Genomic DNA, 27,223 nt, shown 5'->3' on the forward strand with positions numbered 1-27,223 from the left:
TGTCAAAATTTTATTTCTATTGAAAATTTTGTCAAAATTTTATTTCCGTAGAAAATTTTGTCAAAATTTTATTTCTATAGAAAATTTCATCAAAATTTTATTTATAAAGAAATTTTTCTTAACATTTTAGTTCCATACTAAATTGTGCCAAAATTCTATACCTATAGAAAATTTTTGAAAATTTTATTTCTATAGAAAATTTAGTCAAAATTTTATTTCTTTAGAAACTTTTGTCACAATTTTTTTCTATAGAAAATTTTGTCAACATTTTAGTTCTATACAAAATTGTGCTTAAATTTTATTTCTTTAGAAATTTTTGTCAAAATTTTATTTCTTTAGAAAATTTTGTCAAAATTTTATTTCTATAGAAAATTTTGTCAAAATTTTATTTCTATAGAAAATTTTGTCAAAATTTTTTTTTCTATAGAAAATTTTGTCGAAATTTTTTATTTCTATAGAAAATTTTGTAAAAACTCCGCAGTGGTAGAATTATTTAATAAGATTGTGTATTCGCAAAATTTTATTATGCAGGGATGTCATATTATTTTTTTAATGCCGGCATAGTTTTGGAATCCCCCAATAAATAAATGAAATGTGTATATTTTTCCTGTTTGTATAAAATAAAAAATCACAGTGTTTGAGTTGATTAATAAGATTTTGTATTTGCAAAATGGTATTAAGTAGGGATGCCATATTTATTTATTTATTTATTTAATCAACCAACGCCCTTCTGGACAACATGTTGATAGAAATTCAATCAATAGAGCTCTAGTATTCCAAATAAAAACTTAACCTTAAATTTAAAACGAAACTAAAAAAAAACTTAAAATTAAAATCCTAACGCACAACCCTTTATACATAGCAAACAAGAAATTAAAAATACCTGGGATTTCATATTTTAAATGACGGAATAGTTTTACTGAGAGCAGATAAACCAAAAAAAAGACTAATTGGTATACAGTCAAAGCTGGTGTTGAACCAATAACCTTTTGTAAACAAGGCGGTTATGTTAACCATGCCACTATGTTGGCTTTCAAATTAGACTGTAATTCTGTCGGTTTATCCTATTCTTCGTTTTTCTTTTATTTATAAAAAAACTGCGTTATGCATTATAGTTGAATCACTCTTTTTGTTCCGCTAACCCACTATTGCTCTACTACCTGTTTACTTATTATTATGTAGGGATGCAAAAGTCGAAAATCGAATTTTCGAATAAGCGACAATTTGTCAAAAAAGTCGAAAGTCGAAGTTAAAATTTCTAATCTTCAAAATCGACTTTCTAACTTTTTGTTAATTGATTCAAATCCGAATTTTAAAGAAAAAATTTGACTTTTCAATAATCGATTCAAGATTCGATTCGACAAAATTGACTTTGGTAAAAGTCGAAAGTAGATTTTAAAAAATGTTAAAAGTCGAAAAATCAGCTTTTCTAAATTTAGAAAAAAAGCCTAAAAGTCGACTTTGCCAAATTAAAAAAAAATCTAAAATCGACTTTTCGACTAATTTTTTTTTTCAAAAATGTGGAAGATGGACTTTTTGTAATCTTCAAACTCAGTCAAATCATGAAAATTGAGTCAAATTGACTTTTTGTAATGACAAAAAAAAAAAAAAAACAACACGACTAACAAAATTTTAAAGAAAAAGGCGAAAAAGTCGAATGATAATCTTAAGGTATTGTGATTTAGCTCATTCAGTGCTGAAAATCCCCCAAAAAGTTGAATGTCACGATGTTTACATTTGACTTTTCAATAATCGCAAAAGTCAAGATTCGAAAAGCTCCAAAAATTTTTGGAAAAATTTCAAAGACGACTTTTGTAAAGATCGAAAGTAAACTTTTTGAAAAAAATTACAAAAATTGAAAATTACAATTTAAAAAAAGTCTAAAAGTCGACTTTTGGGAAAAAAGTCGGTTTTGAAAAAGTCGACTTTTGATTCTCATTATAATACCTAGTGTAAGGGTGTTAGTGGAGGGGGCTGGTAGTGGTTCTTGTGAAGAGGACAAGACCAAGAGAGAGTACGCAATTGTTTTAAACAAAAAATATTAGAATTTGTTTTTTTTTTTTTTAAATTTGAATTTTTTGTGTTTGCCTCTTCTTTGATTTTTATTTTGAATCTAAACTCGTTATAATTGCCACGGGGGCTGGTCTGGATTGTGTTATGAATCTGCTGCTGCCTTTGCTGAGCTATGAATGCGGCATTTTTGTTTTTTTGCCCTGTAAAATCTCAACGTTTACAGTTGTGAACGCAAAAACCGCGAGCAATAAATAATGAGGCTTTTTGTTGTTTAAAATGAAACTGAAAGTTAATTTTTTCTTTGATTTTTTTGTACAAGAAATTTTTGTTTATTTTGTTTAATATTCGTGGCAATTGTTCTAAGAATTTAATGTTGATGCTTTAAAGAAAGTGATGGAGGTCATAATAGAATTTTCTCAAAATTTTATTTCTACAGAAAATTTTCTCAAAATTTTATTTCTATAGAAAATTTTCTTAAAATTTTATTTCTACAAAAAAATTTGTCAATTTTTTTTTGTATAGAAAATTTTGTAAAAAATTTCTCAAAATTTTATTTCTATAGAAAATTTTCTCAAAATTTTATTTCTAAGAAAATTTTGTCAAAATTTTACTTCTATAGAAAATTTTCTTAAAATTTTATTTCTATAGATAACTTTGTCAACATTTTATTTATATTGATAATTTTGTCAAAATATTATTTCTATAGAAAATTTTATCAAAATTTTATTTCTTTAGAAAATTTTGTCACAATTTTTTTCTATAGAAAATTTTGTCAAAAATTAATTTCTATAGAAAATTTTGTCAAAATTTTATTTCTATAGAAAATTTTATCAAAATTCTATTCCTATAGAAAATGTTGTCAACATTTGATTTATGTTGATGCTTTAAAGAAATTGATGGAGAATTTTCTCAAAATTTTATTTCTAGAGAAAATTTTCTCAAAATTTTATTTCTATAGAAAATTTTCTTAAAATTTTATTTCTACAAAAAAATTTGTCAATTTTTTTTGTATAGAAATTTTGTAAAAAATTTCTCAAAATTTTATTTCTATAGAAAATTTTCTCAAAATTTTATTTCTAAGAAAATTTTGTCAAAATTTTACTTCTACAGAAAATTTTCTTAAAATTTTATTTCTATAGAAAATGTTGTCAAAATTTTATTTTTATAGAAAATTTTATCAAAGTTTTATTTTTATAGAAAATTTTATCAAAATTTTATTTTTATAGACAATTTTCTCAAAATTTTATTTCTATAGAAAATTTTCTCAAAATTTTAATTTTTTTCTCAAATTTGGTCAAAATTTTATTTGTATATAACATTTTCTTATTTGTTGGATTTGTATAAAAAATTTTGTCAAAATTGTATTTCTATAGAAAATTTTGTCAAAATTTTATTTCCACAGAAAATTTTTTCAATATTTTATTTTTTTAGAAAATGTTATCAAAATTGTATTGCTATATATTTTTTCAAAATTTTATTTCTATAGAAAATTTTCTCAAAAATGTTTTTTTTTTTAATTTTCTCAAAATTTCATATCTATCGAAAAATTTCTCAGAATTTTATTTTCATAGAAAATTTTATCAAAATTTTATTTCTATAGAAAATTTTATCAAAATTTTATTTCTATAGAAAATTTTGTCAAAATTGTATTTCTATAGAAAATTTTGCCAAAACTTTTTATTTCTATAGATTTTTTTTTAATTTTATTTTTATAGAAAATTTTCTCAAAATTTTATTTCTACAGAAAATTTTCTCAAAATTTTATTTCTATAGAAAATTTTCTTAAAATTTTATTTCTACAAAAAAATTTGTCAATTTTTTTTGTATGGAAAATTTTGTAAAAAATTTCTCAAAATTTTATTTCTATAGAAAATTTTCACAAAATTTTATTTCTAAGAAAATTTTGTCAAAATTTTACTTCTATAGAAAATGTTGTCAAAATTTTACTTCTATAGAAAATGTTGTCAAAATTTTATTTTTATAGAAAATTTTATCAAAGTTTTATTGTTATAGAAAATTTTCTCAAAGTTTTATTTTTATAGAAAATTTTATCAAAATTTTATTTTTATAGACAATTTTCTCAAAATTTTATTTCTATAGAAAATTTTCTCAAAATTTTTGTTGGATTTGTATAGAAAATTTTGTCAAAATTTTATTTCTATAGAAAATTATGTCAAAATTTTATTTCCACAGAAAATTTTTTCAATATCTTATTTCTTTAGAAAATGTTATCAAAATGTATTGCTATATATTTTTTCAAAATTTTATTTCTATAGAAAATTTTCTCAAAAATGTTATTTTTTTTTTAAATTTCTCAAAATTTCATATCTATCGAAAAATTTCTCAGAATTTTATTTCCATAGAAAATTTTATCAAATTTTTATTTCTATAGAAAATATTATCAAAATTTTATTTCTATAGAAAATTTTGTCAAAATTGTATTTCTATAGAAAATTTTGCCAAATTTTTTTATTTCTATAGATTTTTTTTAATTTTATTTTTATAGAAAATTTTCTCAAAATTTTATTTCTATAGAAAATTTTGTCAAAATTTTATTTTTGATAGAAAATTTTCTCAAAATTGTAATTCTATAAAAAATTTGCTCATAATTTTATTTCTATAGAAAAATTTCTTAAAACTTTATTTCTATAAAAATATTTTCTACAAATATTATTTCTATAGAAAATTTTTATCAAAATTTTTTTATAGAAAATTTTCCCAAAATTTTAGTTTTATAGAAAATTTTCCCAAAATTTTATTTCAATATTAAATTTTCCCAAAATTGTATTTCAATATTAAATTTTCCCAAAAATTTTATTGCTAGAGAAAACTTTGTAAAATTTTTTTTTCGGGTCCTTACCTTCAAACTCAAATATCATTTTCCAATATCTTCTATAAATATAAATTAATTTTTATTTCAAATTAAATTTCTTTAAATAAAAAATTCAAAAAAAGAAACATTTTCATCGACTATTACTAATATTTCTCTGCTTAGTCAAATTTTACTTAATATTCGGCAAAAAATGTGCACTTAATTAATCTTATGGCTTAATACAAGAAAAAATGATTTTTAATTTTAAAATTTTTGATTGACATTAGAAAATTCTAAGGTATCGGAAAATTCTAATATTCCTCATCGCAAAAACAGCCATCACGAGAATTTTCTGTAATCCAATCCAAATATTTCGTTACACGAGTATAGACACCTGGATAATCGGGTCGGGCACAACCATTGCCCCACGAGACAATGCCAATTTGTTCATAGCGTTTGTCATCGGGCCTTAGACGCACCAAAGGGCCGCCAGAGTCACCTTGACAACTGTCACGTACCCCGGTGCCGGGATAACCGGCACACATCATATTCTTCGTTATCATTTTCTGCGTATAATTGGTCTGGGCCACACAGACATCATTTTCCAAGACAGGTACTTCGACCTCTTGCAGCAAACACGAGGGTTTACCATCCTCCTTTAGGGTACCCCAGCCAGTTGCTATACCCTTGGTGCCCACAAATAAATCATTTCTCTCTTCGGGTCGTGGCAAACATATGGGCCGAATGAAACTGGTTATTGGTACGCGATCATTCAAACGCAATAGAGCTATGTCATTGTCGAAATTCGAGAAACTGAATTTCTGTGTAAAGGCCCGCAATACGAACCGGGTCTCGGGGCGCTCTTTGTCATTGCATCTGTCGTGTTCACCAAATGTGACCTTGATCATGAACCACATAAATCCTTTGACACAATGGGCCGCTGTCAGCACATAACGATCGTTGATGAGGGTCCCACCACAATAGAAACGATTGAAATAACTCAAACGGGCCATCCATGGATATTCACTGACACCTGTTGTGGTTCCGCCAACAATACGAGATTCATCGTTGCGTTCACCGCATCTGTAAAGATTTCAGAGATGAAGATCCAAAGGTGAATCCATTAGTTTTCTCAAAATGTGTGTGTGTGTGTGTGTTTGTGGATTAAAAATACATTTTGGATGCCGTAAAATCTTCGAAAAGTTTGTCATAATTGAATATTTATGTAAACGTGTTTTTTTTTTGTTTTTGTTCATTAGTGGCGGCAATTCGCCGCGTATGTGGTGAGTTCATTAATGGAAACAAGTAATTAAATATAGAATACCGATAGGCCTTGATAAATACGAAATTGAAAACAAAATAAAATATGACAATGCCTGTACCATACGACAAAATTTTCTATAGAAATACAATTTTGACAATATTTTCTATAGAAATAAAATTTTGACAAAATTTTCTATAGAAATAAAATTTTGACAAAATTTTCTATAGAAATCAAATTTTGACCAAATTTGCTATAGAAAAAAATTTTGACAAAATTTTCTACCGAAATAAAATTTTGATAAAACGTTATACGTAAATAAAATTTTGACAAAATTTTCTATAGAAATCAAATTTTGACCAAATTTTCTATAGAAATAAAATTTTGACAAAATTTTCTATAGAAATAAAATTTTGACAAAATTTTCTACCGAAATAAAATTTTGATAAAACGTTATACGTAAATAAAATTTTGACAAAATTTTCTATAGAAAAAAAAAATTACAAAATTTTACAAAATTTTGTGAAAATTCCCATAGAAATAAAATTGTGACAAAATTTTTTCTAGGAATAAAATTTTGACAAAATTTTCTATAGAAATAAAACTTTAATAAAATTTTCTACAGAAATAAAATGTTGACGAAATTTTCCATAGAAATAAAATTTTGACAAAAGTTTCCATAGAAATAAAATTTTTTATTTATTTTATTTCTATAAAAAATTTTGACAAAATTTTCAATAGATATAAAATTTTGACAAAATTTTCTATAGAAATAAAATTTTAACAAAATTTTCTATAGAAATTTTCTACTGAAATAAAATTTTGACAAAATTTTCCACCGAAATAAAATTTGACAAAATTTTCCACCGAAATAAAATTTTGACAAAATTTTCCACCGAAATAAAATTTTGACAAATTTTTCCACCGAAAATACAATTTTGACAAAATATTCTATAGAAATAAAATGTTGGCAAAATTTTCTGTAAAAATAAAATATTGGCAAAGTTTTTATAGAAATAAAATTTTGACAAAATTTTCCACCGAAATAAAATTTTGATAAAATTTTCCGACGAAATAAAATTTTGACAAATTTTTCCACCGAAATAAAATTTTGACAAATTTTTCCACCGAAATACAATTTTGACAAAATTTCCTATAGATATAAAATTTTGGCAAAATTTTCTGTAAAAATAAAATATTGGCAAAGTTTTTTATAGAAATACAATTTTAAGAAAAGTTTCTATAGAAATAAAATTGTGACAAAATTTTTTATAGATATAAAATTATGAAAAAATTGTCTATAGAAATAAATTTTTGATTTTATTCCTCTCCTATTCCTTCCATTTTATCAAAATTTTATTTCCATAGAAAATTTTTTTAACATTGTATTTCTTTAGAAAATTTTGTCAAAATTTTATGTCTATAGAAAAATTTGTTCAATTTTTATTTCAATAGAAAATTTTGGCAAAATTTTATTTCAATAGAAAAATTTGGCATAATTTTATTTCAGTAGAAAATTTTATTAAAATTTCATTTCTACAGAAAATGTTGTCAAAGTTTTATTTCTATAGAAAATTTATTAAAAATTTTGTTTCAATAGAAAATTTTGCCAAAATTTAATTTCTATAGAAAATTTTGTCAATTTATATTTCTTTAGAAAATTTTGTCAATTTATATTTCTTTAGAAAATTTTGTTAAAATTTTATATCTATAGAAAATTTTGTCAAATTTTTATTTCAATAGAAAATTTTGGCAAAATTTTATTTACGTATAACGTTTTATCAAAATTTTATTTCTATAGAAAATTTTGTCAAAATTTTATTTCGGTAGAAAATTTTGTCAAAATTTTTTTTCTATCGAAAATTTTGTTAAAATTTTATATCTATAGAAAATTTTGTCAAATTTTGATTTCAATAGAAAATTTTGGCAAAATTTTATTTCAATAGAAAATTTGGCATAATTTTATTTCAATAGAAAATTTTGCCAAAATTTTATTTCTTTAGAATATTTAGTCAACATTTTATTTCAATAGAAAATTTTGTCAATATTTTATTTCTATAGAAATTTTTGTCAAATGTAACTTTTAAATCGGGTCATTTTGTGTTTGTTTCCGTATTTGCTTTATTCAAGACTTTACTGTATCCATGCGTAATCACACATTCAAATTGGCAGTCGTCCAAATTTCGTTTTTACAAAATTCATAGATCTTTACAGAGAATACATCTAAAAGAACAAACATTGTCAATAAATATTTTGTCGAAGACATATTTTGTCATAAACAATCTATCTAAATAATATTTTGAATATGGTCTATATTTAAATACGCCCATTTGTATATAGCGAAAATAGTAAATCATTTATGGATGGACGCACATAGTCTAGAAAGATGATTCTGAGTTGATAAATGTGACTGTTAGAACCAGGAAAGGCACATTTTCCCGGAGAAAATTCCCTCTTGAACATTTAGAAGATTAGTGTATAAAAATAAATTCTATAGTAGAACCTTTAAATCTATTCAAAGATCTTTAACTTGGTTGCCAAAAAAAATCGATCAACGATTAAATTCTTATCGATATACCCATTCACATAGATATTACACCTTTTCTCACTTGCAGATTTATGCTTGTGTATGTGTATGCTTGCAATGACTCGAAGGCAAAAAAAATAATTGTCCCGTTTTTGTAATTTGAGCATTAGAATCATTCGAATGATTTTCATCAAAGTAAAATTGTCCGCCTCACTAAATCTACCTCAAGTGATGAGGGGAAACGATATGGGGGAGGAGCACAACGCTTGTTGTATGCAATGGATGTTTACAATCAATTGCTTGTGTTGTGTAATAATCATGGCTTAAAGTAGACCATCCATTGCCAATGTAATGATGGCCCACAAAACGGCAAGAACGACATCAGAAATGCTGCTGACGCTGCTGCTGCTGAGCAGAGGAAATTAAGCGGCATTAATAGGTGCTGGTATTCACATAATTGTGGAGATGCCATACAATATCTCTAACATTACACGCACCCATGTTTGCCACACTCACTCTCGCACACATGAACACATACGAACATGAAGATTCATCAATGCTGCCAATGTGCCATATTTGGTTAGTTTGTGCGGTAAAGGGGAGGGGGTGATACTAGAAATGCAGAAATCGAGTTTTCAAAGCAATACCAAAAATAAAAACCAGAACAGTGGTAACAATGTTGCATAAGTTCACTCAGAGACACTGAGATGTTAATGTTAAAGAGAATGTCTAATAGAGAATCTTAAAGAGATATAGAGAGGCACAATTTGGTTAAGCCTTGGTGGGTATATATTGTAAAATGAATTTATAATTTCTTTGTTAAATTGTCATCTTGTTAAATTGTTTTGATACGTCTCTGATCCTACACTAATTCCGTTGTAATCCCATAAAACAGACTAAGGCTATGGTCACACTAGGCATATATTTGACCAAAATGAGTGTCAAACATTTTTCCAGAATCAGTTTCCGAATATCTGGATACCGTTTTTGGAAAATAATCATACCATGATGCTATATATCCAATATGAGCTAAAAATGTTAGCTGGTGTGACTGTAGCGACGGATTCTTTTTTGATTTCTGTCAAATATTTGCTCAGTGTGACCATAGCATAAGACTACAAAAAAAAAAGACAACAATAAAATAAAATAAAATATGAGTGTTTACAAAAATCTTTGCATTTTTATAAATTTAAATTATTTATAATATATTCTTCTCGTAAATAGTTATTAAATTAAGCATTTTTTTTAATAATGTATAAGGACTTTTTCATAAGATTCATGAAAATTAACGCAATATATCGTATACTACCGGGTTTCTCTCTGCGTTAGAGAGCATCCCACATCGACTTATTAATGACCACGATGGAGAATTTACGAGTATCGTACAATTATTAAATTGCGACTCTTTTTCATCATTACAAAGGGGCTGGCATTTACGGTGGCTGGGCAAAAATTCAGATTGGTCTATATGTAATGCAACAAACTACAGCGATTTTTTTTTTCGTTTTTTTAATTTTATGGTTCAAAATCAAAAATATCGGAAATACTTCATAAATTTTATATAAAAATAAGGTTTCGACAAAATTTTTCATAGAAATAAAATTTTAACAAAATTTTCTATAGAAATAAAATTTTGATAAAATTTTCTATAGAAATAAAATTTTGTTAAAATTTTCTATAGAAATAAAATTTTGACAAATTTTCTATAGAAATAAAATTTTGATAAAATTTTCTATAGAAATAAAATTTTGATAAAATTTTCTATAGAAATAAAATTTTGACAAAATTTTTTATAGAAATAAAATGTTGACAAATTTTCTATAGAAATAAAGTACTAACAAAATTTTCTATAGGATTAAAATTTTGACTAAATTTTCTGTAGAAATAAAATTTTGACAAAAATTTCTATAGAAACAAAATTCTAACAAAATTTTCTATAGAAATAAAATATTTACAAAATAGAATTCAGTTGTTTGGTAGTTTACAATACATATCAGCCACCCTATATATTGTTTTCGTTATTGGATGTGATAATATTTTAATAATGTTTCATAAAATTTCATGAAACTTAACGAAATATATATCCCAAAATTTTGATTCTTTCTTTGTGTGAGAGAGAGCCACCACATAGTGTTGGTCTCATGTATACAATTCAAATAATACGTATATTGGAAGAGAGTAAGAGAGTATGAATGAATATTACTCTTTAGTAGAAATGATCACAAAGGTGAATTTGGTTATATTAAATTGTTGCTGTTTTTCACCATTACATTTGGTTGGCATTTATGGTGATGGACAATACTATCTCACCACTGTAACAGTGATTCAGCGCACTGTTGATTTAGGGTCTAAGGTAGTCGTCTTAATGCCCCCAACCTAAAAACTTTAACTCTTTCTAACTTGTTTCCTACAACCAGTAAAATTGTCGTCGTCTCCAGAAAAAGATGTTGTTGGGAGTGTTTCTATGTTGGTTGGTGGTGATGCCTTCTCGAAAGTCTTGCATAACTTTCAATAGATGCTTTTGCAGATGACAGTTATGTTGTCTATTTATGTAATCATGCCAAGAATCATGGTACACAAAAAACAAGAACATCACCACAACTGGATCATAAAATACTACAAAATAAAGGAAATACCTGTCGCCGGTAGATAAAGCCCACCATACGAGGTACGAGACAATTCAAGTTTCTTATCTAGAAAACTCAAGACAAGGCCAAGAGTTCTAGCATTTTCGATGAATTGTCGCTAGTATCTTTAAAAAATCCGAATTTTAATTTACAAAAAACGAATTTAGACTTTTAGAGTTTTGCAAATTTAGACTCTACCAAAAAAAAAATAATAGGAAAAATCGAATTTTCCATTGTTTTATAGTTTAAAAAATTGACTTTAGACTTTTGGAGTTTTGCAAATGTAGATTCTACCAATTTTTTTTTAATTGAAAACATCGATTTCGATTTTTGTAAAATTTTTTATAAATTAAAAAAAAAAATGATTTCGATTTTTTAAATTTAAATTAGTTCTGTTCAAAATTAGAAAAACTGACTTTTCGATGAAAAAGCCGACTTTAAACTTTTAGCCCGACCCTCGTGTTGTTTTGCTTCTCAATTCGCACATATAAATATTTATGACCTGTTTATCGCCTAAAATGACACGATCCCAACAGGAAGGCAAGAACATTGGATACTGGAATAACGAGTGAATTGCGTTAAAGGAGAAAATTCCATTGAGATGATGCCATACAGGCTTCTTTATACAAAATGGCCCCAATTCCTTGCAATTAAATTTATAAAAATAAATAAAAAATCAAAAAGAAGAAATAAAAATCCAAGGAAGAGTCAACGTTAAAAACCTGTTACGAAAGTTTAAACGGTGATATTTTGTTTTTATCATTGTGGTCTTTCTCCATAAATTTCCAGGAATTTTTTAAGGTCAATGATGGTGAATGGTTTTTTTATTGTCAGTACCTATGCAATGTGATATTGCGAATCACGTAAATGTAGCAAAAAATCAGAGCTTTGATTTGAGGGCACCCCTTTCTCCCACGGCATAAAACAAAAATTGTTCGTGATTGATATCCCATTGATGTACATGAGTGACGACTCAATTTCTGGGCTTTCAAATTGAAATTGAATTTCAGTTACGATATTTGCGGTTGGTGCCCCTAGGTGATGTAGGTGCGTGACACCCATCATTGAGCACATCAAAATAACCTAACCAAATAACTACCCACCTGTGGATTAATATTCCATCAGTTTTTATTGTTGCTGTTATCAATTTTGGGGGCTTTTTAATATGCATCACACATAAACTGGGTAAAAGGTGTATTTATAGTTGGTATGCCCATTTACATGGCATACATTTATTTTTATTTTTTTTTAACAAAAACAAAAAAAAAAAACATAATAACATTTTAAGATTTCTTAAAGAGATTTTTTAAGGATTGAACATGGGGAACAATTTTGTGAAAATTTTATTTCAAGAGAAAATTTTATTTCTATAGAAAACTTTCCCAAATTTTATTTTTCTAGAAAATTTTGTCAAAATTTTATTTCTCTAGAAAATTTTGTCAAAATATTATTTCTATAGAAAATGTTGTTAAAATTTTTAGCAAAATTTTATTTCTATAGAAAAATTTTGTCAAAATTTTATTTTTTATAGAAAATTTTGTCACAAGTTTATTTCTATAGAAAATTTTGTCAAAATTTTATTTCTATAGAAAATTTTGTCAAAATTTTATTTCTATAGAATATTTTGTCAAGATTTTATTTCTATATAAAATTTTGTCAAAATTTTATTTCTATAGAAAATTTTGTCAGAACTTTATTTCTATCGAAAATTTTGCCAAAATTTTATTTCTATAGAATATTTTGTCAAAATTTTATTTCTATATAAAATTTTGTCAAAATGTTATTTCTATAGAATATTTTGTCAAAATTTTATTTCTATATAAAATTTTGTCACAATGTTACGTCTACAGCAAATGTTGTCAAAATTTTTATTTCTATAGAAAATTTTGTCAAAATTTTATTTCTATAGAAAATTTTCTCAAAATTTTATTTAACAAAAACATGTCAAAATTTTATTTCTATCGAAAATTTTGTTAAAATTTTATTTCTATAGAAAATGTTCACATTTTATTGCTATCGAAAATTTTGTTAAAATTTTATTTCTATAGAAAATGTTCACATTTTATTGCTATCGAAAATTTTGTTAAAATTTTATTTCTATAGAAAATTTTCACAACATTTTATTGCTATAGAAAATTTTCAAAAAATTTTATTTCTATAAAAAATGTTCGCAAAATTTTATTTCTATAAAAAATTTTCTCAAAAGTTTTATTTCTATAGAAAATCTTAGCAAATTTTTTTTTCTATACAAAATTTTGTCAAAATTTTATTTCGATATAAAATTTTGTCAAAATTTTATTTCTATAGAAAATTTTGGCAACATTTTATATCTATGGAAAATTTTCACAAAATTTTATTTCTTAGAAAATTTTGGCAAAATTTTATTTCCATAGAAAATTTTGGCAAAATTTAATTTCTATAGAAAATTTTGTCAAAATTTTATTTCTATAGAAAATTTTGTCAGAACTTTATTTCTATAGAAAATTTTGTCAAATTTTTATTTCTATAGAATATTTTGTCAAAATTTTATTTCTATATAAAATTTTGTCAAAATGTTATGTCTATAGAAAATTTTGTCAAAATTTTATTTCCATAGAAAATTTTGGCAAAATTTAATTTCTATAGAAAATTTTGTCAAAATGTTACGTCTAAGAAAATGTTGCCAAAATTTTTATTTCTATAGAAAATTTTGTCAAAATTTTATTTCTATAGAATATTTTGTCAAAATTTTATTTCTCTATAAAATTTTGTCAAAATGTTATGTCTATAGAAAATGTTGTCAAAATTTTTATTTCTATAGAAAATTGTGTCAAAATTTTATTTCTATAGAAAATTTTCTCAAAATGTTATTTAACAAAAAATTGTCAAAATTTTATTTCTATCGAAAATTTTGTTAAATTTTGTTTGTTTATTTCTATAGAAAATGTTCAAAAAATTATATTCTATTAAAAATTTTCTCAAAATTTTTATTTCTATAGAAAATCTTAGCAAAATTTTTGTTTTTCTATAAGAAATTTTAGCAAAGTTTTATTTCTATAGAAAATTTTGTCAAAATGTTATTTCTATAGAAAATTTTTACAAAATTTTATTTCTATAAAAAACTTTTCACAAAATTATATTTCTATAAAAAATTTCACAAAATTTTATTTATATAGAAAATTTTATCAAAATTTTTATTTCTATAAAAAATTTTAGCAAAATTTTATTTCTAAAGAAAATTTTAGCAAAGTTTTATTTCTATAGAAAATTTTGTCAAAATCTTATTTTTTATAGAAAATTTTGTCACAAGTTTATTTCTATAGAAAATTTTGTCAGAACTTTATTTCTATCGAAAATTTTGCCAAAATTTTATTTCTATAGAATATTTTGTCAAAATTTTATTTCTATAGAATATTTTGTCAAAATGTTATGTCTATAGAAAATTTTGTCAAAATGTTATTTCTATAGAATATTTTGTCAAAATTTTATTTCTATAGAAAATTTTCTCAAAATTTTATTTAACAAAAAATTGTCAAAATTTTATTTCTATTGAAAATTTTGTTAAAATTTTATTTCTATAGAAAATTTTCACATTTTATTTCTATCGAAAATTTTGTTAAAATTTTATTTCTATAGAAAATTTTCTCAACATTTTATTGCTATAGAAAATTTTCAAAAAATTTTATTTCTATAAAAAATGTTCGCAAAATTTTATTTCTATAAAAAAATTTTCTCAAAAGTTTTATTTCTATAGAAAATCTTAGCAAAATTTTTTTCTATACAAAATTTTGTCACAATTTTATTTCGATATAAAATTTTGTCAAAATTTTATTTCTATAGAAAATTTTGGCAAAATTTTATTTCTATGGAAAATTTTCACAAAATTTTATTTCTTAGAAAATTTTGTCAAAATATTACTTCCATAGAAAATTTTGGCAAAATTTTATTGTCAGTACCTATGCAATGTGATATTGCGAATCACGTAAATGTAGCAAAAAATCAGAGCTTTGATTTGAGGGCACCCCTTTCTCCCACGGCATAAAACAAAAATTGTTCGTGATTGATATCCCATTGATGTACATGAGTGACGACTCAATTTCTGGGCTTTCAAATTGAAATTGAATTTCAGTTACGATATTTGCGGTTGGTGCCCCTAGGTGATGTAGGTGCGTGACACCCATCATTGAGCACATCAAAATAACCTAACCAAATAACTACCCACCTGTGGATTAATATTCCATCAGTTTTTATTGTTGCTGTTATCAATTTTGGGGGCTTTTTAATATGCATCACACATAAACTGGGTAAAAGGTGTATTTATAGTTGGTATGCCCATTTACATGGCATACATTTATTTTTATTTTTTTTTAACAAAAACAAAAAAAAAACATAATAACATTTTAAGATTTCTTAAAGAGATTTTTTAAGGATTGAACATGGGGAACAATTTTGTGAAAATTTTATTTCAAGAGAAAATTTTATTTCTATAGAAAACTTTCCCAAATTTTATTTTTCTAGAAAATTTTGTCAAAATTTTATTTCTCTAGAAAATTTTGTCAAAATATTATTTCTATAGAAAATTTTGTTAAAATTTTTAGCAAAATTTTATTTCTATAGAAAAATTTTGTCAAAATTTTATTTTTTATAGAAAATTTTGTCACAAGTTTATTTCTATAGAAAATTTTGTCAAAATTTTATTTCTATAGAAAATTTTGTCAAAATTTTATTTCTATAGAATATTTTGTCAAGATTTTATTTCTATATAAAATTTTGTCAAAATTTTATTTCTATAGAAAATTTTGTCAGAACTTTATTTCTATCGAAAATTTTGCCAAAATTTTATTTCTATAGAATATTTTGTCAAAATTTTATTTCTATATAAAATTTTGTCAAAATGTTATTTCTATAGAATATTTTGTCAAAATTTTATTTCTATATAAAATTTTGTCACAATGTTACGTCTACAGCAAATGTTGTCAAAATTTTTATTTCTATAGAAAATTTTGTCAAAATTTTATTTCTATAGAAAATTTTCTCAAAATTTTATTTAATAAAAACATGTCAAAATTTTATTTCTATCGAAAATTTTGTTAAAATTTTATTTCTATAGAAAATGTTCACATTTTATTTCTATCGAAAATTTTGTTAAAATTTTATTTCTATAGAAAATTTTCACAACATTTTATTGCTATAGAAAATTTTCAAAAAATTTTATTTCTATAAAAAATGTTCGCAAAATTTTATTTCTATAAAAAATTTTCTCAAAAGTTTTATTTCTATAGGAAATCTTAGCAAATTTTTTTTTTCTATACAAAATTTTGTCAAAATTTTATTTCGATATAAAATTTTGTCAAAATTTTATTTCTATAGAAAATTTTGGCAACATTTTATATCTATGGAAAATTTTCACAAAATTTTATTTCTTAGAAAATTTTGTCAAAATATTATTTCCATAGAAAATTTTGGCAAAATTTAATTTCTATAGAAAATTTTGTCAAAATTTTATTTCTATAGAAAATTTTGTCAGAACTTTATTTCTATAGAAAATTTTGTCAAATTTTTATTTCTATAGAATATTTTGTCAAAATTTTATTTCTATATAAAATTTTGTCAAAATGTTATGTCTATAGAAAATTTTGTCAAAATTTTATTTCCATAGAAAATTTTGGCAAAATTTAATTTCTATAGAAAATTTTGTCAAAATGTTACGTCTAAGAAAATGTTGCAAAAATTTTATTTCTATAGAAAATTTTGTCAAAATTTTATTTCTATAGAATATTTTGTCAAAATTTTATTTCTCTATAAAATTTTGTCAAAATGTTATGTCTATAGAAAATGTTGTCAAAATTTTTATTTCTATAGAAAATTTTGTCAAAATTTTATTTCTATAGAAAATTTTCTCAAAATGTTATTTAACAAAAAATTGTCAAAATTTTATTTCTATCGAAAATTTTGTTAAATTTTGTTTGTTTATTTCTATAGAAAATGTTCAAAAAATTATATTCTATTAAAAATTTTCTCAAAATTTTTATTTCTATAGAAAATCTTAGCAAAATTTTTGTTTTTCTATAAGAAATTTTAGCAAAGTTTTATTTCTATAGAAAATTTTGTCAAAATGTTATTTCTATAGAAAATTTTCACAAAATTTTATTTCTATAAAAAACTTTTCACAAAATTATATTTCTATAAAAAATTTCACAAAATTTTATTTATATAGAAAATTTTATCAAAATTTTTATTTCTATAAAAAATTTTAGCAAAATTTTATTTCTAAAGAAAATTTTAGCAAAGTTTTATTTCTATAGAAAATTTTGTCAAAATCTTATTTTTTATAGAAAATTTTGTCACAAGTTTATTTCTATAGAAAATTTTGTCAGAACTTTATTTCTATCGAAAATTTTGCCAAAATTTTATTTCTATAGAATATTTTGTCAAAATGTTATGTCTATAGAAAATTTTGTCAAAATGTTATTTCTATAGAATATTTTGTCAAAATTTTATTTCTATAGAAAATTTTCTCAAAATTTTATTTAACAAAAAATTGTCAAAATTTTATTTCTATTGAAAATTTTGTTAAAATTTTATTTCTATAGAAAATTTTCACATTTTATTTCTATCGAAAATTTTGTTAAAATTTTATTTCTATAGAAAATTTTCTCAACATTTTATTGCTATAGAAAATTTTCAAAAAATTTTATTTCTATAAAAAATGTTCGCAAAATTTTATTTCTATAAAAAAATTTTCTCAAAAGTTTTATTTCTATAGAAAATCTTAGCAAAATTTTTTTCTATACAAAATTTTGTCACAATTTTATTTCGATATAAAATTTTGTCAAAATTTTATTTCTATAGAAAATTTTGGCAAAATTTTATTTCTATGGAAAATTTTCACAAAATTTTATTTCTTAGAAAATTTTGTCAAAATATTACTTCCATAGAAAATTTTGGCAAAATTTTATTTCCATAGAAAAGTTTGGCAAAATTTAATTTCTATAGAAAATTTTTTCAAAATTTTATTTCTATGGAAAATTTTGTCAGAACTTTATTTCTATAGAAAATTTTGTCAAAATTTTATTTCTATAGAATATCTTGTCAAAATTTTATTTCTTAGAAAATTTTGTCAAAATATTATTTCCATAGAAAATTTTGGCAAAATTTAATTTCTATAGAAAATTTTGTCAAAATTTTATTCCTATAGAAAATTTTTTCAAAATTTTATTCCCATGGAAAATTTTTCCATAATTTTTTAACAAAAATTTTTCTCAAAATTTTATTTAACAAAAATTTGTCTCAAAATTTTACTTCGATAGAAAATTTTGTTAAAATTTTATTTCTATTGAAAATTTTCACAAAAGGTTATTTCTATAGAAAATTTTCACAAAATTATATATATATATAAAAATTTTTATTTCTATAGAAAATTTTCTCAAAATTATTATTTCTATAAAAAATTTTAGCAAAATTTTATTTCAAAAGAAAATTTTATCGAAGTTTTATTTTTATAGAAAATTTTGTCAATTTTTTTTTTCTATAGAAAATTTTGTCAAAATTTTATTTCTATAGAAAATTTTGTCAAAATTTTATTTCTATAGAAAATTTTGTCAAGTTTTATTTCTATAGAAAGTTTTGTCAAAAATTTTTTTTTTCTATAGAAAAAAAAACTTTTATTTCTGTTGAAAATTTTGTCAGAATTTTATATCTATAGAAAAATTTTTTCAAAATTTTGTTTCTATAGAAAATTTTTTCAAAATTTTATTTCTACAGAATATGTTATCAAAATTTTATTTCTATAGAAAATGTTTGCTAAGTTTTATTTCTGTAAACAATTTTGTCAAATATTTATTTATATAGAAAAATTTCTCACAATTTTATTTCTATAGAAAATTTTTTTTTAAATTTATGTTTATGGAAAAATTTTTTCAAAATTGTATTTCTATAAAAATTTTTGTCAAAATTTTATTTCTGTAGAAAATTGGAAGACTAAGGCTAAAGACTTATTGGACCATCCTCGGGTATTTTTATTGCTTTTTTGTTCTTAAACATTTATCATTATCTACTTTTCTTACCTGCAAGAACATGTATGTTGTTGCACTGCATCATTTGCTATATGCCCACTACCTGACGGGCTACCAAAACCACCTGTCACTTGGGGCCCTGTATGATTTCGATTAAATGCTCCAAGCCAATTCTTAATCGGATTTTGTCGTGATGAAATTGCTGACATCATATTAAGGCCTTTGGCAGCAACACCATATGATTTTTTGAAAGTTTTCTGGTTATTGGTGGTGGTTGCTATGGCCTCTGGTGAATCATATCGATGATGATATTTTCCCGGGCTAATCGATAAACTGGCCGTTGAATCCAAAGAGGAGGCAGAGGCTGCCTCTGCATTAGATACTAAGAGAATAGGCATAATTGTTATGACCATACAGGAAGCTATTAAATAATGCACAATTTGTTTGAAATTGGCCATTTTGCAAGCAAATATGCAGATGTTAGTTTAGTGGTGATCAAAGGATATTCTCTTTTCCGAGTTGGGGAAGACAAATCTCATGGATCTATGGCATGCAACAATGATTTTGACCAAAACGATTGCTATTAGATGATTTGATAATTGAGAGTTAAAGCTCTCCTCTATGTAGCAGGCTACTTATTTAGGTCTTATATTTGTTTGAGATTTTATTTTTATTAGTTGTTTGATTTTTTTGCCTTTTATTTGTTTTTTTCCCAAAAATTTGAAGTTTTTAATTTTTTTTTGGTTTCAGATTTTTTTGTAATTTTTTTTTTTTTAACTTTCGGTTTGTTATACTTTGGAGTTTTTTTGTTTTTAGATTTGCTTGTTAAAATTTTTAATTTTTTTCTGTTGTTTTTTTAGAGTTTGTTTCTCAATTCCACGTTTCCAAGATGTCCTACAAAGGTTCACTATTTATATTTAATGTTTGCCTGAGTTTTGATGATAAAACTTTTCTGAAAAAAAAATCGGCTACTTTCTTATGAGTTTGGAGTTTTTTTTTTAATTTTTTTTTAATTCGTTTGTTATTTTTTTTTACTTTTTTAAGAGTTTGCAGTTTTTTTCAATTCCACTTTTTAATATTTATGCTTAATGCTTGCTTGGGATTTGATTGTAATTTGATTTTTATTTTTTAGTCTATGTGATCAAGAAGAAAAAAATTATTAAGCTTAATTTTTTTTAATATTTCTGCTTGAATATTTCTGCTTTTAAATAAAAAGTATGAAATTACAAATTTTTTGGTATTACCCCAGAAAGAAAAAAAATTATTTTAGTTGTTTATGGCTAATGTTAGCTTGAGATTTAATTGTTAAACATTTATAATTTTGTTTATTACTTCGTATTTTTTTTAATGTCCTAGAAGGAAAAGTGAAAAATTTCAGATTTGCTTGTTTCGAAAATTTTTAAATTAAAATTTTTTTTGAGTTCATTTCTTTTTATCCACATTTCCAAATTGTTTCAGTAAGAAAAATGAAACGAAAAATGAATCAAGGCTAATTATTTATACCTTGATGTTTAATTGTTAAAAATTAATAATTTATTTTTCTTACTTGGGAGTTTTTTTTTTTAATTTTCGGAGCATTATTATTTATCTTTTTTTGATTTTGATTTCTTAAGAGATTTTTTTATTTATGCCTAATAATTTTTTTATTTTTATTTATTTTTTTTTTAATTTTCGGATTTATTTTTTATTTTTAGATTTGTTTGTTATTTTCCTATAACTTTTTTTAAGAGTTTGGAGGAAATTATAAATTAAGGTTAAATTTTGGTTTTGTACTTATTTTTTTTTACTTCAACAACGCTTTTTAGTTTTTTACTTTTCTAAAAGTTTCAAGTTTTTTTTAATTTCACGTATTTATTTATTATTATTATCAACATTTTATTTTTATAGAAAATGTTGTTGAAATTTCATTTTTAAAGAAAATTTTGTCAAAATTTAATTGTTATACACAAATTTTGTTAAAATTTAATTTTTATACAAACATTTTGTAAAAATTTTATTTTTATAGAAATTTTCATCAAAATTTTATTTTAATAAAAATTTTATTTTTACAAAAAATTTGTCACCATTTTATTTTTTATAATAAAGTTCTATTTTTATAACAAATTTTGTCAAAATTTAAGTTTTATACAAAAATTTTGTCAAATGTTATTTTTATGGAAAATTTTGTCAAAATTTTTACAGAAAATTTTCGTCAAAAATTTATTTTTTTAGATAATTTTGTCAAAATTTTATTTGTACAGAAAATTTTCGTCAAAATTTTATTTTTACAGAAAGTTTTCGTTAAAATTTTATTTTTATAAAATTTTTTTTTCGAAATTTTCTAAAAAAAATACATTTTGTCAAAATTTTATTTTAATAGAAAATTTTATCCAATTTTTACTTTTATAGAAACATTTGGTAAAAATTTTATTTTAATAGAAAATTTTATTAAAAATTTATTTCAATAGAAAATATTTATTTTTGTAATTATTTTTCGTTTACTTGAAAAAGGCTTTTTAGTTTTTTTACTTTTCTAAAAGTTTTAAGTTTTATTTTTATAGAAAATGTTGTCAAAATTTTATTTTTAAAGAAAATTTTGTTAAAATTGTATTTCTATAGAAAATCCTTTCAAACTTTTATTTATACAGAAGATTTTGTCAAAATTTTATTTTTATAGAAACATTGTTGCAACATCTTTTTTGTATAGAAAATTTTGTCAAAATTTTATTTGTATAGAAAATGTTGTCAAAATTTTATTTCTATAGAAAATTTTGTCAAGATTTTATTTCTATAGAAAATTTTGTCAAAATTTTATTTTTATAGAAAATTTTGTCAAAATTTTATTTTTATAAAAAATTTTCTCGAAATTTTCTAAAAAATTAAATTTTGTCAAAATTTTATTTTAATAGAAAGTTTTGTCAACATTTTATTTCTATAGAAAATTTAAATTTTATTTTTATAGAAAATTTTGTCAAAATTTTAGGTTTATAGAAAATTTTGTCAAAATTTTATTTTTATAGAAATTTTCGTCAACATTTTTTTTTATAGAAAATTTTGTTTTATACAAAAATTTTGTCAACATTTTATTTTTATGGAAAATTTTGTCAAAATTTTATTTTTATGGAAAATTTTGTTAAAATTTTATTTTTACAGAAAAATTTCGTCAAAACTTTATTTTTACAGAAAATTTTTGGCAAAATTTTATTTTTACAGAAAATTTTCGTCAAAATTTTATTTTTACAGAAAATTTTCGTCAAAATTTTATTTTTATAAAAAACTTTCTCGAAATTTTCTAAAAAAATTAAATTTTGCCAAAATTTTATTTTAATAGAAAGTTTTGTCAAAATTTTACATTTATAGGAAATTTTATCAAAATTTTATTTTAGTAGACAATTTTGTTAAAAATTTATTTTAATAGAAAATTTTGTCAACATTTTATTTCTATAGAATATTTAAATTTTATGTTTATAGAAAATATTGTCAAAATTGTAGTTTTATAGAAAATTTTGTCAAAATTTTATTTTTATAAGATTCTGTCATCATTTTATTTATATAAAAATTTCAAAACTTGGTTGGAGTTTTTTTATTTTTTTAATTTTATTTTTATAGAAAATTTTGTCAAGATTTAAGTTTTATACAAAAATTTTGTCAACATTTTAGTTTTACAAAAAATTTTCGTCAAAAATTTATTTTTATAGATAAATTTTGTTAAAATTTTGTTTTTACAGAAAATTTTCGTCAAAGTTTTATTTTTACAGAAAATTTTCGTCAAAATTTTATTTTTAAAGAAAATTTTGTTAAAATTGTAGTTCTATAGAAAATGTTATCAAAATTTTATTTTTATAGAAAATTTTGTCAACATTTTATTTGTATAGGAAATTTTGTCAAAATTTTATTTTTATAGAAAATTTTGTCAAAATTTTATTTTTATAGAAAATTTTGTCAAAATTTTATTTTTATAGAAAATTTTGTCAAAATTTTATTTTTAAAGAAAATTTTGTTAACATTTTATTTCTATAGAAAATCCTTTCAAACTCAAAATTTTAGGTTAATAGAAAGTTTTGTCAACATTTTATTTATACAGAAAATTAAAATTTTATTTTTATAGAAAATTTTGTCAAAATTTTAGTTTATAGAAAATTTTGTCAAAATTTTATTTTTCTAGAAGATTTTGTCAAAATTTTATTTATATCAAACATATCAAAACTTGTTTGGAGTTTTTTTTTTAAATTTTTTTAATTACTCAAAATTTTTTATAGAAATTTTCGTCAACATTTTATTTTTATAGAAAATTTTGTCAAAATTTTAGTTTTATACAAAAATTTTGTCAACATTTTATTTTTATAGAAATTTTCGTCAAAATTTTATTTTTATACAAAAATTTTTAAAAATTTTATTTTTGTGGAAAATTTTGTCAAAATTTTATTTTTATGGAAAATTTTGTCAAAATTTTATTTTTACAGAAAATTTTCGTCAACATTTTATTTTTACAGAAAATTTTCGTCAAAATTTTATTTTTACAGAAAGTTTTCGTCAAAATTTTATTTTTACAGAAAATTTTCGTCAAAATTTTATATTTATAAAAAATTTTCTCGAAATTTTCTAAAAAAATTGAATTTTGTCAAAATTATATTTTAATAGAAAGTTTTGTCGATATTTTACTTTTATAGAAAATTTTGTCAAAATTTTATTTTATTAGAAAATTTTGTTAAAAATTGATTTTAATAGAAAATTTTGTTAACATTTTATTTCTATAGAAAATTTAAATTTTATTTTTATAGAGAATTTTGTCAAAATTTAAGTTTGTTTAGAAAATTTTGTCAAAATTTTATTTGTATAGAAGATCCTGTCAAAATTTTATTTATATAAAAATTTTGTCAAAACTTGTTTGGAGTTTTTTTTTTAATTTTTTTTAATTACTCAAATTTTTTTTAGGAAATTTTTTTTCAAAATTTTATTTTTATAGAAATTTTCGTCAAAATTTTAGTTTTATACAAAAATTTTTTAAAAATTTTATTTTTGTGGAAAATTTTGTCAAAATTTTATTTTTATGGAAAATTTTGTCAAAATTTTATTTTTACAGAAAATTTTTGTCAAAACTTGTTTTTTACAGAAAATTTTCGTCAAATGTTTATTTTTACAGAAAATTTTCGTCAAGATTTTATTTTTATAAAAAATGTTCTCGAAATTTTCTAAAAAAAATTAAATTTTTTCAAAATTTTATTTTATTTGAAAGTTTTGTCAAAATTTTACTTTTATAGAAAATTTTGTCAAAATTTTATTTTAATGGAAAATTTTGTTAAAAATTTATTTTAATAGAAAATTTGTCAACATTTTTTTTTCTATAGAAAATTTAAATTTTATTTTTATAGAAAATTTTGTCAAAATTTAAGTTTTTTAGAAAATTTTGTCAAAATTTTATTTTTATAGAAGATTCTTTCAAAAGTATATTTATATAAAAATTTTGTCAAAACTTGTTTGCAGTTTTTTTTTATTGTTTTTTAATTACTCAAAATTTTATATTGTAAACTTTTTATTTTTTCTGATATTTTTTAAGAGAGTTTGAAGTTTTTATTTATAATTCCACGTCTTCAAAAGATAATTTTTGTTTTTAGTTTAAAGATTTTTTAATTGTATTTAGTTTTATATGTGAATTTTTTTCTGTTACATTCTTAAGAATTTAAAGTTTCTGATTTTATTTCCACGAAGAAAGCATGGTTAATTATTAATTTAAAAAAAATATTTGGATGTGACCTTTACATTCTGAAAAACAAAAATCCACGTTCCTAAAATGTCATAGAAGGAAGAATGGGCCAGGTTTAATTATATATGGCAAACGTTAGCTTGCAATACATTTTGATTTTTTTCCAAAAAAAAAAAACAATCTGTTACTTTCTTAAGAGATAGGATTTTTTTTTAATTTAGAAAAAAACAATTTTAATGTTTTCAACTCCACAAAAATCTCCATTGGCTATGCTTCGTTTCACTCCATTAACATTTTTGTTGTTGTTTTTTTTTTTTGGGGATAGCCCTATTGGCTTCTTTTGTTTATTGGAGCTAATTTATGCCGTTTAGAATTTCACACTAGCCACCTGATTTGAATACGCTTTGGGAAATTATGGACGTTAACGTTTATTTGTTTTTGTTGTTTTTTTTTTTTTGGTTTGGAGACAAAATTCAATTCCCCCAATAGTGAGGAGAAAATTTCGATTAAGAACTTCTTTTGTTTTCTTTTTTTTGTTTGTTTCTTTTGGTCTCTTTTAATGACAAATTGAGCCGTTTGACTGGAAATTATCTACCGTTCACGCGAAAGTTTCGTTTATGACTAAACGTTCGAATGGATTTTGATAAAGGCAACAATATTTTCTGATTATATGCGTCTGCGCGCCTGCGCCACATGAAGATCATCAGCTCTGCCATATGAACCGCTATAACGTAGACGTTATGCTAAACGTTAGCTTGGACAGAGCTATCCAACTGCATACGCATGTCTCTCTGGTAATTGATCTTACAGCACTGCTCTACTCATGGCGAACACTTGTTCTATGCCTAGAAATCATTGACAGGTTATTCCTTGGGTAACATAGCATATTGTCATCGCCCTCCTCCTCCTCCGAATGGCATCGATCCATGTGTAGTGTTTACATTTGGCTTGAAATACAATAAAGAAACGGGTCGGCAAGGTGAAGTTCTTCATATACCCTTCACCATAGATTTGATATGAGATTAGATTATATTCCAATATCTGGTTGTTGAAGGAGTTGAAGGGATTGTGATTCCTCAAAGTAATTCTCTCAACTTCTTCGTTTTAGAATTGTTTAAAACATTCAACCTGATGTCCTGCTGAAGGCAAGTATGTTCCTTAAGCTACACTCCCGCAAATCGATGGGAGCCAAGAAGAAAACGGAGCCAGGTATCTTGTTATTTCTACATAATAATGACGGACACTGGCACAGGACACGTATATTTTAGGTCCTGACCACAATTGCCACAGTTGGTATAATTCTAATAAAAATTGTAGATTTTCTACTGTTCGCTAAATTGGTAGAATTCTTGATACTTTGGTATATTTTACAAAATATTCCTCTCCTACTAAGAGATAATTCAAAAATTTTCTACAGAAATAAAATTTTGACAAAATTTTCTACAGAAATAAAATTTTGACAAAATTTTCTACAGAAATAAAATTTTGACGAAATTTTTTATAGAAATAAAATTTTTGACAAAGTTTTGATTAGAAATCAAATATTGACAAAATTTTCAATAAAAATAAAATTTTGACAGAATTTTTTTTTAGAAATTAAATTTTGACAAAATTTTCTATAGAAATAAAATTTTTGACAAAGTTTTGATTATAAATCAAATATTGACAAAATTTTCTATAGAAATAAAATTTTGACGAAATTTTCAATAAAAATCAAATATTGACAAAATTTTCTATAGAAATAAAATTTTGACAAAATTTTCTATAGAAATAAAATTTTTGACAAAGTTTTGATTAGAAATCAAATATTGACAAAATTTTCAATAAAAAGAAAAATTTTGACAAAATTTTCTATAGAAATTAAATTTTGACAAAATTTTCTATAGAAATAAAATTTTTGACAAAGTTTTGATTAGAAATCAAATATTGACAAAATTTTCTATAGAAATAAAATTTTGACGAAATTTTCAATAAAAATAAAATTTTGACAAAATTTTCTATAGAAATTAAATTTTGACAAAATTTTCTATAGAAATTAAATTTTTGACAAAGTTTTGATTAGAAATCAAATATTGACAAAATTTTCTATAGAAATAAAGTATTGACAAAATTATCTACAGAAAAAACATTTTGACAAAAATTTCTATAGAAATAAAATTTTGACAATATTTTCTATAGAAATAAAATATGGACAAAATTTTCTATAGAAATAAAATTTTGACAAAATTTTCTATAGAAATAAAATTTTTGACAAAGTTTTGATTAGAAATCAAATATTGACAAAATTTTCTATAGAAATAAAATTT

The 27,223-nt window shown here is 22.2% G+C and overlaps 1 protein-coding gene across 4 annotated transcripts; it reads right to left on the reverse strand.

Moving 5' to 3' along the window:
- Positions 1-4,903: 4,903 nt before the first annotated feature.
- On the reverse strand, positions 4,904-25,530 carry LOC142234994 (venom protease). Of its 4 annotated transcripts, none has more exons than XM_075306212.1 (3): positions 25,306-25,530; positions 19,286-20,141; positions 4,904-5,908 (listed from the first exon to the last, which is right to left on the reverse strand). In XM_075306212.1, exons 2-3 carry the CDS (start codon positions 19,690-19,692, stop codon positions 5,137-5,139), a joined length of 1,179 nt encoding a protein of 392 aa, XP_075162327.1. In that variant the 5' UTR covers positions 19,693-20,141; positions 25,306-25,530; the 3' UTR covers positions 4,904-5,136. The 4 variants fall into 4 exon arrangements, with proteins under 4 accessions (XP_075162327.1, XP_075162326.1, XP_075162324.1 ...); XM_075306211.1 differs by having other exon boundaries at positions 19,286-20,181; XM_075306209.1 differs by having other exon boundaries at positions 19,286-20,186.
- Between the last annotated feature and the right edge of the window lie 1,693 nt (positions 25,531-27,223).

Source organism: Haematobia irritans, chromosome 4 (genome assembly GCF_050003625.1).
Source record: "Haematobia irritans isolate KBUSLIRL chromosome 4, ASM5000362v1, whole genome shotgun sequence".
Lineage (NCBI taxonomy): Eukaryota > Metazoa > Arthropoda > Insecta > Diptera > Muscidae > Haematobia > Haematobia irritans.